The sequence below is a fragment of the Rattus norvegicus genome, chromosome 1 (assembly GCF_021556685.1).
Source record: "Rattus norvegicus strain SHRSP/BbbUtx chromosome 1, alternate assembly SHRSP_T2T, whole genome shotgun sequence".
In the NCBI taxonomy this organism is placed as follows: domain Eukaryota; kingdom Metazoa; phylum Chordata; class Mammalia; order Rodentia; family Muridae; genus Rattus; species Rattus norvegicus.
Window position 1 is genome coordinate 187675505 of NC_141534.1, and position 20077 is coordinate 187695581.

Genomic DNA, 20077 nt, shown 5'->3' on the forward strand with positions numbered 1-20077 from the left:
GTATATTTCTTCAGTACTTTGCTGCTTACTTGCTTTCTTGTACTATTTTCTCCCTCCTCTCCTTCCTTCTTTCCTTCCTCCCTCTCTTGTCCTACTTGTCAGGTGATGGGCCCAGATAATCAAGAGACATTTCCCTTAGTTCTGCAGCGCAAGCCTCAAGTACCATAATGCCAGTGCTAGGAGCACAAATCTCAGAGTGCCATAACTATCCCCCACCTAGTGTTAGGAAGACCAGTGAAGGAGGAAAAGAGACAGGAGGAGAATGAGGGGATAGAAGAGTGAGAGGAGAAAAAGGAAGAGGCAGTTCGGGGTGTCTGCAGAGATGATGACAGAGGGTAAGCAGAATATTTCACGAAAATGTCTCAGATCTTTGAAGGAAAGAACTTTTATTGAATATATGTAGTTTCTGGCATATAACATGGACCCATGAAGTACCTGGAATATTAGGTACTTAAGGAATATTAACCTATTTTTTCTGATTTCAGTATCAGTAAACAGAGAGGTCAGGGAGATTTTTTTAATTTTATTGGATATATTTTTATTTACATTTCAAATGTTTTTCCCTTTCCTGGTTTCCTATCCATTTATTCCCTCCCTATACCCTCCTTCTCCTCCTCTTCTATAAGGGTGTTCCCCTCCCCACTTCCTTCCCCGCCCCAACATTCCCCTACACTGGGGATCCAAACTTGGCAGGACCAAAGGGCTTCTCCTTTCTTTGGTGCCCAACAAGGCCATCCTCTGCTACATATGCAGCTGAAGCCATGAGCCAGTCCATGTATAGTGGTTTAGGCCCTGGGAGCTCTGGTTGGTTAGCATTGTTGTTCTTATGGGGGTCAGGGAGCTTTTAATGCTATCTCTGTTCTATCTGGTTTTATAATCAAGATCATTATTGATCCCTTATAGAACTATGTATAATTATATCATTAATTATGATTATATTATATAATGCTGTGCTCTATAGAGTTGTAGTCAAATAACCTATGACATGCTCTATTTCCTTCTAACATACCCAAACCATAGAAAGCCAGGTATAGTCTCATGAAAATATGGAAAGTCCAAAACCATTCAATTTGGTTTTTTGAATTGCATTTTCTCAGGTGTTGGAAGCCACATAGTCATGGTGAAGGAACCTGTCTGTGACGTTGATGAAATCTCAAAACTGATCCATTACTACATACCAACAGCCACCCTGAAGACTAATGTTGGAAATGAGTTATCTTTTATTCTACCCAAAGAATATACACACAAGTATGGATCTAGAGAATGCTGGCCAGTTAAATTAATTTCTAAATGGTCAGAAATCAGTTGTTTTCCTTATTTTTTTCTGGCTTAGCAAATAGGATTCATTTAAGAAGACAAAACTTATGTCATAGATGCACTGAAAAGAGGCAGATGTCCCTGCTTGTTACAGTAATAGCCTTGCAAGGTTATACAGACCCTCAATCCTAGAATAAGACATGAAACAGGATTATGAGTTTCAAACCATCATGAGCCATAAAATGAAACATCGTCTCAAACAATAAAGTGAAAAATAACTAGGACAGCTTAAATGGTGGTTCTTGGATTAAGGATGACAAAAACCCACCAGGAATAGGTAGTTAGTGTGTGATTTATTAGTGTGTGATCCACCAATGTCATCCACCAATGGACCAAAACAAAGCCCCAGTAAGAAATCAGAGTAAAACAATGAAACTTAACTCTGAAATAAAATTCTAGATATGTCTCCCTAGCAGTACCTAGCAGCTAAGTCAGTTACTAAAAGGGAGGCTAGAGTTGGTGTTCACACCTTAGCTGTGTGTGGCAGTTAAGATCCATCTGGAGCTACAGAATCTTCCCGAAACAGACTCCCAGATAAAACACAAGATAGAACTCTCTAGTCTATCTGCCTGTCTTGAGTCACATGGGCACAAGGGTCAACCTCAGAAGAGATCAGAAGTACACCTAAACATGGAAGGACTTGGAAGACAATAATGATGGACAGTAGAAACTCCGTGAATGGATAACTCATGGTAGATTTCTGAGCCTTAAAATCAGATACCAAATGGTAGGCTCTGACAGAGCAAAATAAAACTATTGAGCTTAGAGATTGTTTTCCCTGGAACAGCTCTAAACTAGGAAATGAGAAGTAAAATCTCAATAAAAATAAATAACCTTTGAATCCAGTTACTTTAGAATATACCATGAAAACAGTGAAATGATGGTTAAACCCTCAGTGATTTTCATTCCACTGACACTTGCTATGGCTGACAGTGCTTGAGTACTCACCACCTTCCAGACATTGTCTAACATCCATTTGCCTGACGAAAGAACATGGAAGAGAACCAAAGGATCTCCCTGCCGCATGTCCGGCCTCCAGGTCACCAACTGTATCGCCTGGAGAATCTTGAGGTTCAAAACGGTGCAGTATCACGTTGCCTAACCGTGTTGAGATTTGTTAGAATAAAGTCGAACTTTAAAACACAGCAGTAGGATGGCATGCAACAGTTTAAGGGAAGAAGTGTAGATTTGTATAAGATGCTGCTGTGCCTTGTTGTTATTATTGACGTAAAACACTTGGCCTGGGAGACAGAGATGAACAGAGGCAACAGTGGGCTACAGTAAGAGGAAAATTAGTTGTGTGAAACACTTGCAAGCTAAAAGAAGTCATGCACCGTATATTTTAATGAGAGTTAGGTAACATTGCACAGTACAGGGATTGGTTCTGGGAGAGCCTGGTGAGTTTAAGTTGACTGATGCTTTCCTGAATTTTCCATTTTATAATTCTCCTGTAATTCTGTTATCTCCATTCTTGGATAAGAGAGTTTAGTTTGACTCAACCTCATTGCTTGTTTTATTTTTTGCCCATATTTTTTAAGGTCTTATGTTTAAAAATCAGAAAACAAACAAACAAAAATCTTGCCTAGACAAAGGTCATGAGTAATTTCCTTTACTTGTCTATTTTGGCAGTTTCATGGTTAAATGGTAAGAGATAAGGTGTGTAGTGTCATCTTCTGCATGTAACCTCCAGGGCTCCAAACATCTCATCTTCAAAAGATAAAATACATTTTAAAATAAGCAAAACATGTCCTGTCTCTGAGTGCCTTTTCCTCTGTTGAATGTGTTTTCCCCATTTCTTTTCTTTTCATTGTTACAGGAACCATCATATATAAACAAAATAAGCTAATTCTTGTCAACTAAAGTTGTTAACATTGAATATCTTTTAAAATTAGACTTTCATTCTTTGAAAAAAATTTTAAAGATTTATTTACTTATTATATATAACTACACTGTTGCTGTTTTCAGACACACCAGAAGAGGGCATCAGATCTCATTACAGATGGTTGTGAACCATCATGTGGTTGCTGGGATTTGAACTCAGGACCTCTGGAAGAGCAGAAAGTGCTCTTAACCACTGAGCCATCTCTCCATCCCCATTCTTTGAAAATTTGATACAAGTATACAATGTATCTTTATCATATGCACCCCACCCTGACCCCTCTAACTCTCCCTAGCCCCTACCACACATTTCCCTCCCAATTTCATATCTGTATTTCTTTTATTTTTAACTTTAAACAAAATTTTATTACACAAAGATTGTCACATAATTGTATACTTCTCTACTCTGTACACAATCATTCTCACCCTCCACAGAAAGGCTGCTTCCGAACTTCTCATGTGGTGACACAGCGCTACAGTCCTGATGCTAACAGAACAGTGGAGATGCCTCAGTGATTTAAGTTGAAAGCAGGATACTGGTATATGGCTCTTGCACCCAGCATCAGGGATGTACAAATGTCTTTATTCAAAAATACAAAATAAATTATCTGTAGGCATGGACAATGACAGCAGTAAACCATTCTGTACTGTTAAAGGAAACCAATAACTGGTGGTTACAGTGATCAGCCAGCCTTCTCTTCAGTCATTTTCTTCAGGTGACCTCTCTGAAGTTATCAGTGAGGAACCTGCCTTAAGCTTCCTGTCACAGTTCATTGATAAGGGCAAAGCACTATTCTAGGAGTTAGAACATGCCACCTCCCATACCCCCTCCCATTCCACCCATTGCACCCATTCCAGGGTCTTTCTCTTCTTTAGGAATTTCTGTCACTACAGCTTCGGCTGTAGTTAGCAAGGAGGCCACCCCTGGAGCATCCAGTAAAGCAGTTCTTACAACCTTTGTTGGATCAATGATTCCCTTTCTCACCATGTTCACAAAATCTCCAAGCATGGCATCATAACCAACTTCTGAGGAGCTCTGCAGATTTTTTTGAACTCTCAAAGATCCTTCAACAACCTGCAGTCTTAGCAATCGTCATTGCAGGAATTTTAAGTGCTCTTTTAATAATTTCTATACCTATCTTCTAATCTTCATAAGCAGGATTTAATGAATCCAAGGCTGGGATGCACCAAAGCAGAGCACAGCCCCCTCCTAAAACAATGCCTTCTTCAACAGCTGCTCTTGCAGCATTGAGAGCATCTGTAACTCTGTCCTTCTTCTCATTCACTTCAACATCACTTGTCCCTCCAACCTTCAACACAGCTACTCCATCTGGAAGTTTAGCAAGTCACTCATTCAGCTTTTCCTTTTCATATTCACTAGTTGTGACATCTAGCTGCTCAGTGATTTCTTGAATACATTTTTCAATGTGAGCTTCGTCACCTTTTCCTTTCAAAAGCATGGCATCATCTTTTGTGACAATGACCTCTCCAACTTTACCTAAATCATGAGCTTGAACATCTTCAAGATTTAGATTCAACCTCTCTTCTCCAAACACCGCACCACCAGTAACGATAACCGTATCGTTAAGCTGGTTCTTCCTGTTGTCCCCAAACCCTGGAACTTTGACTGCTACAGCCTGAAGACCTGTTTTTAGCCTGTTCAAAACCAGTGTGCTAAGAGCTTCTCCATCAACATCTTCAGCAATTATGACCAAGGACTTCCGATGAGCATTGGCAATTTCAAGAGCAGGTACAATGGACCGAACACTAGAAATTTTCTTTTCACTCAACAAAACATAGGCATCTTGGAATTCACATTTTTGACCTTTTGATGTGTTAATAAAATATGGGGACATATTTTCTCTATCACACTTCATGCCTTCAATAATTTCTAGCTCATCATTCAGGGTTTTTCCATCCTTCACTGCGATGACACCCTTTCTTCCAACCTTCTTCATTGCATCAGAAATGATGTTCCCAATGTCTTTGTCTCCGTTTGCAGAAATCGTAGCAACCTGAGAAATTTCTTCAGGGGTTGTCACCGGTTTAGATGGTTTCTTAAGTTCAGCAATTACAGCATCAACAGTCAACATCACACCTCTCCGGATTTCCACTGGATTAGCCCCTTTGCTATTCTTCTCAAAGCCCTCCTTGGCAATAGACCTGCCAGAACAGTAGCAGTGGTGATGCATCCCCAACCTCTTTGTGTTATTGGCAACATTCTGAACAAGTGTAGCCCCTATATTTTTGTATTTATCCTTTAAATCAATTGACTTTGCAACAGTGACCCCATCTTTTGTCACTTTGGGACTTCCCCAACTCTGTTCAATAATCACTGTTCTTCCCTTTGGCCCCATTGGAACAGCTACAGCATCGGCTAAAAGGCTGAAGCATTAAGGCTCGAGCATCCAAACCAAATTTTACATCTTTGGCATAGGCCCGAGTGAGATGAGGAGCCAGTGCCCGAGACACTGGTCTCATCTGGCGAAGGACTGTGGGTAGTCGAAGCATTTCTGCAGGGCGGCGGCGGGAGAGCATGAGGCGAGGCAGGCCGTCTGCAGCGAGTGAGGGACCCAGCACTTCTGTTTTTCTTTTTAAATAACCCACTGAGTCCAGTTAGTCCTGCCCATATGTACATGAATAAAGAACCAACCCCTGGGAAATGGGCAACTTTACACTGGCCATGCCTCCAAAGAATAGGGACTCTCCTTTATCTATCAGCCATCAACTGTCAATCTCTTCATAGAGTATCTAAGTAGTTTTGTTAGAAAATCAAAATTATATGTATCCAAATAAAGTATCAATGGGAAATAGCACACTACAGCAGTTTATTGTCTTGCTTTCTCTGTGTGTCTCTCCTTTCTGAATTAACAGAAACATGAGATTATAATAAGCATTGACGGGCTGGTGAGGGGAAATCACTTTTGAATAAGAAGAAGTATGAAAATTATCCCCTTTAGTCCCGGGCCATCATCTTCTCCTACTTGTAGGTTTGAAGCTCTCTTGACTGCTCTGGAAGAGAACCAAGAAAACCTTGGCATCTCTAGCTTTGGTATGTCTATCACTACCATGGAAGAAGTCTTCCTTAGGTAAGGAAAAGTACATAGAAAAAAGGGGGGATCCTTGGAGGGAAAGACTCTTTGTTTAGTTCGCCAAGCTGAGATTCTGCACTTCAGTAATTTAAGCATGACAAGGTTCAGAGGTGGGTTGGTGCTTGGGAACTAAATCAGCTGCCACTAAACAATGAATAACCCAAGGGGCCTTTGGAGTCATGGGTTGCAACTCACATTATTCAAGCAAGGGATAGTGGATAAGGTTGAAATGACAAGCTTTGTTCATTTTTCAATATAGGGTCAGTAAAATGGAAGACTCAAAACCAGATATGGAAGCTACCCAGTCGCCCTCTGCAGGAAGCAAAGGGAACAGGAATAGAGATGTTGAAAGTAGCATGAGAGCAGGCTTTCCCACCCAGAGTGAAGACCAGACCATTGTGTTTAACACTGGGGTAAGAACCTTTGCTAAGAAACAAATGTCTCTTAGTCAGTACGCAATAGTTTTGTCTTGTATTAATACACAAACCAAAAGAATGTAGCGATCTCAGCCACTACAGAACCAACCCGGTATGGAAAAGTTGGAACCCCAGCCAGATCAATGTCTAAATGTGGAGAGATGGATTCTAGGAAAACATATCAGCTGTTTACTGCTGATACCATTATTCTGCAATTCTTTGGGGGCTTTTGTCTTGTTTTGTTGTTTTCCAAATTGAAAATCCAAATTATCTGCTCTTTCAAGTTGACATAAGTGTACTAGAGTGCCTGTTTTTTCAAATTATCAACTTGGTGTGTATTCTAAGTCTTCCAAGGGAAGTAACTGCTTGGGAGATTGTGTCCAAATAAGTGAGGCCCTCCTCATGGAAAGGCTGCCTGGGCTGCCAAGTATTTCTTCCCTTGCTCTTGCAATTGTCCATTGCACCTATGAAGCATCCTAGACATAGTGGTTACCAGTAGTCAGGAAAAAGCATCCTGTTGCCACTTTTAGTATTATATACAACATTCGATTAAAGCACTTTATGTAGTATGCTATACCTAAAGTCAGGCAACTCAATGTAAAGAGACAGCAAAGGCTGAGGGCGCTAAGGACCACATGGTCTCCATCACTGTCACTCAATTACCATTGCACAAGAAGCAGCCACAAGGTACAGGAACAAATGTGCTTGGCCACATTCTAGTAAAGAGTTGTTTCAAAAAGGCTTTTTGTCCCTTGCCTTATACTACAGATGGGTGATAACATTATTGACATCATAGGTCTGGATCTCCTCCAAGAACTTACTTTCTTAGATAAGCTGTATGTGCCGTGTGTGTGTGTGTGTCTGTGTGTGTGTGTGTGTGTCTGTGTGTGTGTGTGTCTGTGTGTGTGTGTGTGTGTGTGTGTGTGTGTGTGTGTGTGTTTATTCTCAAAGCTTTTACACCACAAAATTTCAGAGACATTGATGTCAATGCATTTCAGTGTGAATGATGCTTTGAGGTCTGGAGGTTGCAGTGACACAGGATCTCTCTCCTCTTTGTTTAGTGTCCCCTCTACCTGCAGCAGTTCCATGCAATGTTCATGAAGAGGCTGATGTACAATTGGCGAAACTGGAGGGTGCTTTCAGTGCAGATACTGGGGCTTGTCATTTCTACTTTCTTACTCCTCAAGTCTCATGAGTTTAGACATAAGAGAATCAGGCAAATGAATTTGGATGACTATGGTCAAACCATTGTGCCTTTTTCTATTTTGGGGAAATCTAATTTGACAACAAGTCTCTTAATACACCTTGAGAATATGCTAAAACCTGGCAACCACCAGCTCAAGGAAGTACAAGGTAAGGCTAATTTAGAAACAAAAATATTGTCTCTTCAATGATTTTGTTGGGTCACTCCTAAAGAAATGTATAAGTATCACATGGTAACTTGCTCCGGTGGAACCTGGGAAGTCTACCAGTGGTCACACACTCAAAAAGTAATTTACTGTCCCCTAGAAACTATTAACTGCCAATAGTTCCTCAGTGAAGGAAGAGGTCTGAGGCGTGTTTATTTCTTCTTCTACGTTGGAATTCTGACTGTCTTGATCTTGTGTAGGTCTTATGCAGGCGACGACAGCTGCTGTGAGTTCCTGGGTACCATAGTCACACCATGTCCGAAAGACAGCATTCCCCTTCCTCTGGCAATTACATTCTTTCTGTATCCTCTTCTGAGATGTTCTCTGAGACATGGTTAGAGAGTTAATATAGGTATCCCACTTAGGCCTGAGAACCCAGTCAGTCTCTTAATTTCAGCACAATTACCAGTTTAGGTATCTTTCCATTGACTTGTATCCACTGCAAAAAGAGGCTTCTCTGGTCAAAACTGAGTGATATCTGGTCTATTGGTATAAACATGAATATTTAGACATCAATTTGACAGTATGATCATTTAACAAAATGACAAAGCAGGTTTTATCTTAGGGCCTATGACCAGGTTTTGACCAGTAATTCAGTACCATGCATGAAATTCTGTCCTGTGGAGCAGATCTCAGATCCAATCATAAGGTGATTAGTTAGCCTGTGACAATCATGCCTCAATTGGACCAGTGGTTATTCTTCCCTGGTCCATTTAAGTCATGCAGTTCGGTTCTGGGTTAGACCACTGATATTTTTCTCTCCATCGGTCTTTACAGCATCTTCCAGCACTATATAGGCTAGCCAGTGGGGAGGACTTTTCCTGGTCCATTGGTGACTAATATTTCTCTGTCCTATAGCCAAATGTGTAGTATCTTCAGCGATAGGGTCTTATTGGGATGTTTTTGTGGCTAATGTTCTGGCAATAGCCTGTGTTGTTTTGGAGACCTCTGGGGCCTCTCTAAGTGTTAACTGAGACTCTTATCTCCTGTCAATTCTAAGAGCAAGGCAGAACTGTAAACTGTTTATGCTGCACCATAAATTGAGTGAATGTGAGCTCTGGAAAGGTATTTTAGCACCACAGTAACACATAAAGCATAGCCTGCCTCCTCAGAATAAAACTGCCTCCCCTTCACTTATTTATAAGCATGCCTCAGTTATGGGCTTACCAAATTACAACCATGCATTATTTATCTGCCTCTCAACAGAAATTATGGGGAGATGAGAGCCTTCTTTATATCTCTAGCCCCTAACTCAGTTCCTGTCACATAACAAACATAACCTCATATGAGAGGTGGAGAAAACATTGGAAAGGGGAGAGACTACAGTCAAGTCAGCTGCAGCATTACAGTGGCAGTCTAGGCAAGGCAAGAATAATAGGGTTAGGGAATGAGTGTGTGTTCAAAAGATACATCTTAAGTGGACTGCATAGATTTTATTCTCTCATTATATGTGGAGGAAAGTCATAATAGTACCGTTTGGCTATATTGTTTTGTGGTTTTGTGGTTTACGTGCATTTACAAAGCATTGAGAAGCCTCGTCTCTTGTGGTAACCTCTATCAAAGCTACAATATGAAAATGGAACCAGTCGAATGAAATAGTTAACATACGGAACATTTCCACCACACTTTCCCTCCTATTGCCTTTATCGCCACACAAACTTCCTATTTCTGTCTTTAGCAAGCTGACACCTATGTGGCTGGGCATCATTCAACCCGCTGTGGGCCTGAGTAGAGCTTTATTAGATGGAGGCTGGACTTGTATAAGGCTTAGTCTGTCTCCTCCTCACTGCTGTGCAGGGTATGAAGGTCTTGGACTTCACTGAAATCCTGGAGACTTACAGGGATTTCCCACCACTTAGAAGGGAACAAACTGTTGAGCTCCCCTCAATGCTTTTATTCCTCTAAGGATCTTGGCCAAAAAATGTGCAGACTTTGTAGCTCTGAAATATTCTCAAAAAGAGTATGGGGAATCCTGTGGAAGCTGGGAAGAAAGGATTGTAGGACCCAGAGGGGTTGAGGACACCACAAGAGCATGGCCCAGAGAAACAACTAACTGAAGCTTATAGGGGCTCACAGAGAATCAACTGACAACCAGGGAGCCTGTGTAGGTCTGACCCAGGCCCAATGCATATATGTATGGTTGTATAACTTGGTGTTCTTGTGGGACTCATAACAGTGGTAGTGATGCTCTCTCTGATTCTTTTGCATGCTTTTGGAACCCTTTATCTCCTTCTGGGTTGCTTCATCCAGTCTTGGCATTAGGGTTTGTGCCTAGTCTTACTGTAGCTTGTTATGCCATGTTTGGTTGGTACCCCTGGGAGGCCTGCTCTTTTCTGAAGGGAAACAGAGGTGGAATGGATCTAGGGGTGAAGAGAAGTGAAAAAGAGAGACTAGGAGGAGAGGGAGAGGGGAAACTGCAGTCTGTATGTAATATATGAGAGAAGAAGAAAGAAAAAAGAAAAAAGAGCTCAAAAATAAAGAGCAAGTTTAGAGAGTAAAAATAACATTTACTAAGTTTAAAAAAAAACTTTCACTAGTTTTTCCATTTTATCAGAGGGGAGTTTAGTGAACTCTGTGATGTGAGTTAAATTTCTTACGAATCTCTTAAAGCAAGGTAGCTGAGTCGAAGGAATACATAAGGCTGTTTATCAGCAAAATTATAGTTTGGCTTACACTAATTACAACTAGAAATCCCAGACTTTAATGATGGAATAATCCCAAGGATAACAGCAAATGTCTGAAAGAATTGTCTCAGCAGGATTGGAAGTGGTGAGAAACGTGATCATTAGTCCTGGATGGCGGACAGTGAGTGGCATGACCTGTATGCTGGAATTACTGACAAGCACTGTGTCTTCACCCTAGGTGACCTCCTCAAGTACTTGGAGGGGAATGAAGAATGCATCCATTTATGTATTGTTGCACTTTCCATCAAGGTAGCTGCAGGTAGAGCGAAGCTTACCGTTCTGTTCAACAACGAAGCCTACCATTCGCCATCTCTGTCCCTGGCAGTTTTAGACAACATTCTCTTCATGTCACTTTCTGGTGCCGATGCTTCCATAACAGTCTTCCATAAACCTCAGCCACGACCCACCAGCAAAGAGTGGCCACGGTGTGTTTTTTGTTGTTGCTGCTATTTACTTGTTCTACTTTTGCACCCGAGATGCATTCTTCCTACCCTATCCACTTCTATTTCTGAGACAAAAATGGCCATTGGTAGAAATCTGTATCTTCCTTTTGTTTCTTCTGTAGGAGTACCTATGGGAAGATTGTGGCCTTCAAAATTCAGCTGGGCATGGCTCTTCTGGTCAGTGGCTTTTGCATCCTCACGGTGACTGAGCGAATCACCAAGGCAAAGCACATGCAGTTTCTGAGTGGGGCTTCTGTCCTTGTGTACTGGCTTTCAGCTCTGGTGTTTGACTTTATTATCTTCTTCATTTCTTGCTGCTTCCTATTGGTGAGTGCGAACAATGTTTTGAAAGTTTCCTTTTTAAAATTTATTTTTTATTTATTCACTTTACACCCCACTCACTGCCCCCTTCTGAGTCACCTTCTCCCACAATCCTTCCGCCCTCCTCCTCCCTTTCTCCTCTGGGTAGGTACCCCTTACCCCCACCCCAGCACTTCAAGTCTCTTTGAGGCTGAGTAACTCCTTTCCCACTGAGGACAGACAAGGCAGACCAGCTAGAAGAACAAATCCCACATAGAGGCCACAGCTTTTGGGATAGTCCCTGCTCCAGTTGTTCAGGACCCACATAGAGGTCAAGCTACATATCTACTAATATGAGCAGGAAAGCCTAGGTCCAGCCAGTTATAATCTTTGATTGGTGGTTCAAACTTTGAGAGCCCCAAGGGTCCAGGTTAGTTGACTCAGTTGGTCTTCCTGTGGAGTTCCATCCCCTTCCTCCGCAATTCTTCCTCCTGTTCTTCCATAAGATTTTCTGAGCCTGATCCACTGTTTGGCTATTGGTGTCTGTATCTGTCTGAGTCAGCTGCTGAGTGAACCCTGTACGTTTCTTTTCCTTTGTCCACCAGGAAAATATCTCCTCTATTTAATGTTTTCACAAACCTAGCTATACTAGTACGGAACCTTGCTCATTATCTCATAAAGCACACCTCAGCACTGAGAAGGATGGTGCCTGTGTGGGAATCTCATTACTTTGGTGATAGAGGCATGAGGTTAGGGGTTTACAATCACCCTCAGTTGGGGCGCGTGAGACCATTTCTAAAAGGTATATTATCGCTCCTACTTTCACTATATGCTAATCACAATAGCCCAAATGTGGGGGGCACCTTAGGGACCACCAACAGATGTGTGTGGGGAAAGAATATGGCATCCACAAGCAACGCAGCGTCATTTAGCCTCAGAAAGAAGTTGTTCCTCACGTTTGCTGTTACTGCGGATGAAGGCAGAGGGTGTTTATCTAGAATACAGCAACCACCCGGAGCCAAATACTGTGTGATTCCACTTTTCTGAGATTTACGAAACAGCCAAACTCAGAGTGTGAAATAGTGGTTTCCAGGACTTTGCAGGAGATTCAGTCAAACAAGATTCTGATATAGGTCTCTCTAAATTTAGGCTTCCTTATCTAGTTTTCCACATGAATTATAAGTAGGTAAGAAGGAGTCCTGGAATGAGTGGGAGAAGCAGGCTAGACCCATGAAGCCTGACTTAAAAGCAATGGATATCAATGAAACACGGCTGAAGAAATAGAAGGAAAAACCATTTTGAAAAATCATCTGCTTTTTAGGAAAGCTGATAGCTGTTGTTAGTATGAGATTCTACTCGTTCTGTGTATGAATCTTTAGAAAAACTCTTCTAAGGAGAAAAACAAAATAAGAAAAGACCATGGCTATGGTTCTGCATGCTGGAATGTGCTCTGGTGAGAGGAGGTGCACTTGACCCTAATTCATGCTAAGTTGTAGATTCTATTTTAAAGAGCCAGACTGTATTAATTAATGGATAAACTTCTAAAGAAAATAAAAGTCTTGGAATTTCCTCTTTTTTTTGAGTGTTTTGGCTTAGGATGTGTGTGTGTGGGGGGAGTGAGGGAGAGGTAACAGAGACAGACAGACAGACAGACAGACAGACAGACAGACAGACAGACAGACTCTACCTGCACCTTTGTCTCTGTACCCTCTGTTTCAGGTTATGTTCAAATACTACAAAATTGACATCTATGTCACTGACTACCACATTTTGGAAACGATGCTGATCCTCATACTGTTTGGATGGTCTGCCATCCCCCTCACATACCTGATGAGCTTCCTGTTTTCTAAAAGCATCCCTGCCTACATCCAACTTCTGGTGTTCTATTATCTCTCTGGCACTTCTGGTCTCTTGATAGATACCATAATAGAAGCCGGTAAGTGTGAGAACTTCACAAAATGTCCCCTTCTCCACAGAAAGCAAGAAATAAATGGACCAAAAAGATGCATAGCAGTAAACAGCTAAGTTCCAGGGTTTTCCAAACATCTGTGTTAGAACTATCTCAATAACCTTGGGTTTCTACTATCACCTAGTCAGCATGCTCCCCTCGAAACCTTTGTATTAGAAAGCTGAGGTCCAACCTGCACTTCAGGTCCTTGGTAGGACTTCCCTCCCACTTCCTATAGCTTGGGCTCAATGGTTCTGCAGTAACTTGAGAGGTCTGGGTATTACATTGTGATCTTTGATCCTTAGGAATTGATTTTGGTGCAGGATGAGAGATACAGATCTATTTTTATTTCCTTACATGTAGTCATCCATTTTCCCTAGCGCCATTTGCTGAAAATGTTCTGTGGCTTTTTCTTCTCTGCATACTCAAGTATCTTCTCAAACCTCACACAGCTGATAATGGCATGGGCCTTTTACAGCTGCTTTCAGAAACCAGGTTATTTGAACTAGATAGATACAAAATAAATATTGCCCTTAAGAATTGGTAAGTATTCGCATACATTTTGTTCTAAAAGTATAGTAACCATGTGAAGGAAAAAGCCCCAAAACATTGATAGTTTGTTTTAAATAATTTCACCTGGCTGTGGTCCCAACTGAATAGTAAAAATCTTATACAAATACAAATTCCCAGGCTTCCAGAAAATCTCACAGTTAATTCCCACGTAGAGTAAATGTTTAGTTTTTTTAATTTGTTTTTATTTTTGTGTATGTGTACCTTCTTTTCTCTGTGTACGCTGTGTGCATAGAGCTGTCCCTGGAGACCAAATATCCTGGAACTGAAGCTATACAGTGGTTGTAAGTCACTGTTTGGGTGTTGAGAACCAAACTCTTAACTGCTAAGCCATCTCTCCATCCCCCAAATAAAATACTGTTATATCAGAAACAAACCTGAATATACTTCAAATTTAAATATAGAGAATATGCATTAAAATGTATACTGTAACAGAGTCTTGGGAGTATAAACAAATAGATTTGGAAAGTGTTTGCAAATAAAACTTTTAAAGGAAAATAATTAAACTCACAGTGTGGTTAGGTAGGAGGAATCCGTTCTTGGGTTGGTTATAGTGTATATCACGGTGATTATTCTTCATAATAATATATAGTTTTAAATATCTAAAAGATTATTTTAAATAGTATGGCCACAAATGAAAATATTTTATGTGATGGCCACACTAACTATTCTTTTTTTTTTAGGGTGATATCTTTTTTTTTAATTTTATTTTTCTTGGATATTTTATTATTTACATTTCAAATGGAGTTTTTTTTCCTCCATCTTTATTAAATTGGGTATTTCTTATTTACATTTCGATTGTTATTCCCTTTCCTGGTTTCCCAGCCAACTTCCCCTCTAACCCCTTCCCATCCCTTTTTCTATGGGTGTTCCCCTCCCCATCCTCCCCCCATTACCACCCTCCCCCCAACAATCCCGTTCACTGGGGGTTCAGTCTTAGCAGGACCAAGGGCTTCCCCTTCCACTGGTGCTCTTACTAGGCTATTCATTGCTACCTATGAGGTCAGAGTCCAGGGTCAGTCTTTGGGTAGTGGCTTCACACTAACTATTCTTATTCGACCATTCCACAATATATACATCTATTGTAATGTTATATATTATTCCCTAAATATATGCAATTATTACCTGTCAATTAAAAATAAAGCTAACACAGTTTCTGTAGATTAAAGTTTTAAAATAGCATCCATAGTTAAAGTGAGAAGTAGTAGACTAAAGACTAACGCAAAGGAAATATACATAGGATAGCCCATGATATAGAAACAACAAAGATATGGAATGTGGCTAAATAAAGTTTAGAAAGAAGTCATAGAGGACAAAGAATTAGTGTTTGAAATGTTTAGAATTTCAAGAGTTGTTCACAGACAGAAATCCTTTGTTTCATAAATTTCCCTTACCTGGTTCTAGCAGGTAAAGCTGCAGGACCTTGTAACCACAGAGTAGCCACAGCGGCAGCCACAGTGCAGCCCAAGAGTGAACCAGAAAGCCAGATGCCCAGTGTCACCAATAGAATAGCTCTTTAAAGTGTAAGTTGCAAAACCCAATCTGTCCAGTACAGAAGGAGAGAGAGAAGGGGAGAGAATGAAGTTAGAAAACAGTAAACAGAAGAGTAATATGAAAGTCATTGTGAACACTGGACACCAGTAATAAAACAAGATGACAAAACGTGATCAGGAGATAAACAGAAAGGTGGTTGTAATGGACTCTCTCCAAACCCGGCTTCTACCTTCATGCTCTTTACAGAAAACACAGTTTAGGTAACTAAGATCTACAAAGTCCAGTAGTCACAAAAGATGTGTTTACGGAAAACTAAAACTTGAACCGTTATATTGATATGAACAAATGTATTTTTCAGGTTAAAATTACCAGAGACATAAGGTAATAGTGTGGTGATTATTGCAGTAAAAATAAAAAAAGGTTCAGTGGCTACCAGTGCCCGAATCACGGGAGCCACGGGCTCTGGCTGTTTCTCTGCCAGAAGCTTTCACACACTGTCCTCTTGGTGGATTGTTACTATGCTTGACACACACATCGTGCTCCACGGGACATTCTAACGTGGCACCATGCCACGCTAGCCCCAGGCATCCTATAGCCTAGCATGGCATCCAGAGCTGAGACAGGTTGTCTCTCTGTCCATCAGGAACTTTGCTCACATCCCCTGTAGCCTGGTAAAATCAAAGCTCTAGAAACTTGTAGTTTAACAATTAGATTCATATGCTAAATTCTCAATCTACAATACATCTGCAGAATACATTCACTGCCAATTAATAAAGATAGAAACTGCCCACCTCGTCAAGATAAAACTGACCTGGTCCACCCAGATCTGGATCATCCTGCTCTGACATCTTCATCTGGATTTCCTCGCCCCTCCTCCCACCTCCTTCATTCCTAGACATTTCCCCGCCTACCCTTCCTTTTTATCCAGTGATAGGCTTTGCATCATCCTGGACCTGCCTTGCTGCATAATGAGATCATCCTACAGGTGATGGATTCATTTTAGCACAAAGTCCTAAGAATTCTAAAATTTTATTTGCTTGACAATCTAACAAGGAAGTATACATACTCAAGATTACCAGAACTACTCCAATTAACTGCAGAAACACAGTATCATATACACCTTTCTTAGAGCAGATGGCCAAGACAGAGAGGAGAAGAAAACACCTAGTACCTACTGAGCAAACCTTGCTTCATAATATCTGAAAGGCCGAGCAGATGCTGCACTGTCTGGGCTCATGCATAAGGGAAATGCCTTCATCATTGCGCTACTGCATCACGAATCAGCAAAAAAGGGTAATGGGAAAAGGAACGCATACCTGAGAACTGATACATGAGCCAAGGACAGTAACAGGAAGTAGGAACTACTCAGGGAGCTCTGCAGCTCTAATTACTAATTAAAAAACTGTATAGCTCTAATTACTAATGCTGCAAAGACTAAAATTGAACAGACATACAACTTCAAAGGGAATAACATTCAAATGAAGAATTATGAACAAAAAAGAGTAAAACCTGAATAACAGAGACAACACACACACACACACACACACACACACACACACACACACACCACGTTGAAAGAACTTGAGAAATTAATAAAATGATAAGTAGATTAGGAAACAACAAACAGGTGTATACACAGTTGCTGTACCATTAAAAAGTATTCTAGAAGGAAGGAAGGAAGGAAGGAAAAGGAATTGAGGAAAGGAAAGATAAGGAAGGGAAAGGAAATGAAAGGAGAAGAAAAATCCCCTCATACACATGACAACCTTGGGCCAATGAATGTGAAAACTTGTACAAGTTGCAACGTACTAAACAAGATTTTAGAAAAGGTAGAAAATTTGACATGCACTATAATCATCAAAAGTATAGTTTAAGTTCTTTTCACATCAAAAGTAAAAGCCACAGTTCTACTTTACCAAAAAGACTCTTTGGGATTCTGTAATCATCAGCACAAACTCCAAAACCTATTAGCAAATAATGAACTGTTATTCAGAAATTATCATCTGGGTTTCAATTCACTTGCCTTGGTTTGATCATTTAGAGGACTGATGACCTGGAGATCTTCATTTCCTTTTATGTAACCTGTTCTTATCACCTTTTAGGATTATCAACCATCATATCCAACTCCACCCAAACTTTCCTGCTCAGTTCGCTGCTGTTCTTTCCCACGTACAACCTTGGGAAGTGCATCAGTGAGTACAGTGTTATTTACCAGAGGAAAATACTATGCATCCAGCAAAAGAATGTTCTCAAATACCTGAATTGTAGCAAAGAATGTAAGTATATTCTAGTACTCCAGCTGGGCCAACTGTACAGAAAACAAACATTAGGAGCTGGTATGGTTGGGTCTCTTTATACAGTGATGCATGAGGACTTCTTCCTACAGTCACCTAATACTTGTCACTTTTTCCATTTATCATGGCCATCTTAGCAGGGGTTGTATTCCATTTTTATTTTGATTTGCCTTTTCCTGATGTTTAACGGCATTAGCCTCTTCCTGGTTGCCTATTGCCCACGTGGGTAACTTTTCTTTTGTAAAAAGGTCTTTGCCCACAGTCGGGCCACTTGGGTTGATATATTCTGGACATGAGACACTCCTTCTATATATGATTTGTAAATGTTTTCTTCAATTCTGCGATCTGCTTCTCCCCATTCTTCGATGTCCAATAGTTGTAATGCGATTACACAGGCCAGTGGTGTGTGGCGAAAGCAAGCGTGATACAATGGCAGTATAGACAAGCCTGGCTTGTTTCAGTAATTGTTCCTGATGTTTAGATGTTACAGCAAAGCAACCCCATCACAGGCCATGGTTACCCTGTGCTTTCTCTGAAGGGCTTTATGGGAATAGCTGTACCACTTGTGGTTCTTATTTTGTAACAAGTTTTAAATTCCTGATGATTTTGAAAATAAAGACTGCATTCTTTGATTTTATGCTTTGGTTATTTAAAATGTTGAGAGAGGAGTTTATCATTGTTTTGTGGGGCCACTTAATTCATTCTAAAATTTTAACTTTATTGGGGTAAGTTTGCTCAGAATGCCTTAGGATAAGTTTAGCATCTGTAAGATTTATGACTATATCCTCATTTCTAGTCATACTATCCTTCACTGTTGCCACTTGTCTTTTCTTTCTGTGTGCGAGCATGTGTGAGAGCATGTCTTTTATGGTGGGGGAGGGGCACATGTATGAAGTCAGAAAACAACTTATAAAACTTAACAGTAATCAGTTCTTTCCTCTTGCAAAGTAGACCCTGGGCTCATTTCAGGTTTGGTGGCAAGTGCTTTTACTCAATCAGCCCTCTCATTGGCACTTCTTTTCATTCTTGATCAATCTTGAGAAGGTCTTGATCAATCTCATCAGTCTTTTCAGAAAATAAGCTTTCAATTTTATTGATCTATTTTGTACTTACCATAAGAAGTACAGCTATTCCCACAAAACCCTTCAGAGATTTGTGTGTTTTACTCTGTTCTGTGTTGGGAGAGTAACTGCCTAAGATCATAAGAAGAGTTCCTGAACTATTTATTGTCAATATGTTTATTCTCATTAATGACTATATTATCTTAGTTTAGCTTAGGGGGATCAATATTTCTCCTGCTTAGATCACCTGAACCTGCAGGATTTGTGATTTGATGTATTATTAGCTTGGGAAATTTTCATTCTTGGTGTCTTACAGTTACCATTGCTGTGATAAAACAGCATGAAGCAAAAGAAAGTTGGGGAGGGAAGGGTTTGTTAGCTTTACATTCCCACACAGTTGTCCATCACTGAAGGAAGTCAGGGCACAAAACTAGAGGCAGAAGCAGATGCAGAGGCCATGGAGGGTGCTGCTTTCTGGCTTGCTCCGTCTTCTTTCTTATAGAACCCAGGCCCACTAGTTCATGGATGGCACCACCCGCAACAGGCAGAGACTTCTTGCATTAAACAATAAGAAATGTACCATCCCACACTATCACTAGCTACTCTCTGGCCCCGTTTTCATGTAACAAGACCCCCCCCCCATCTCGCAGCTCTCCTGCTGCAGATGCCACTCCCATTCTTAGCCATCCAATCGAAACTCTAGAGGCTTGTAATTTATCAATCAGATTTATATCAGCAAATTCTCACCCCACAAAACGTCCACACAATGAACTCAGAGCTGACTGATATTGATATAAACTGCCCACATAGATAAGACATATTGTCCTGTAATTACCCATCCCTTATAAGATATTCATGGCTATCTGTGGCTAATTAAAGCCATGCAGAACCTGGATCATCTTTCTCTTCCTCCATCTTCTTTCCTTCCGCTGTCTCTCAAACATTCTCAGCCCGCCCTCCCACTGTCCAATTACAGGCTTTAGATTGTCTTTCACCTGCCCTCACCTGCTTACGGACAGCAATCTACACCTTCTCCCATCAATTATTAATTAAGAAAATGCCTCACAGACAAATCTTATGAAAGCATTTCCTCAACTGAGGCTCCCTCCTCTTCAATGATCTCAGCTTGAATTAAGTTGATGTAAAACTAGCCAGCACACTTGCAAAGAAA

General features: G+C 40.7%; 1 protein-coding gene and 1 pseudogene across 1 annotated transcript in view; one reads left to right on the plus strand and one right to left on the minus strand.

Moving 5' to 3' along the window:
- Abca15 (ATP-binding cassette, subfamily A (ABC1), member 15) overlaps nucleotides 1–20077 on the plus strand; it is a 120023-nt gene that overhangs the window by 62512 nt on the left and 37434 nt on the right. The window contains 8 exon segments of the mRNA NM_001106293.2: nucleotides 1098–1248; nucleotides 6186–6284; nucleotides 6547–6700; nucleotides 7765–8056; nucleotides 10975–11221; nucleotides 11362–11566; nucleotides 13259–13475; nucleotides 17654–17827. Of these exon segments, the coding sequence (NP_001099763.2) occupies nucleotides 1098–1248; nucleotides 6186–6284; nucleotides 6547–6700; nucleotides 7765–8056; nucleotides 10975–11221; nucleotides 11362–11566; nucleotides 13259–13475; nucleotides 17654–17827 (1539 nt within the window).
- Nucleotides 3519–5744, minus strand: Hspd1-ps5 (heat shock protein family D (Hsp60) member 1, pseudogene 5; annotated as a pseudogene).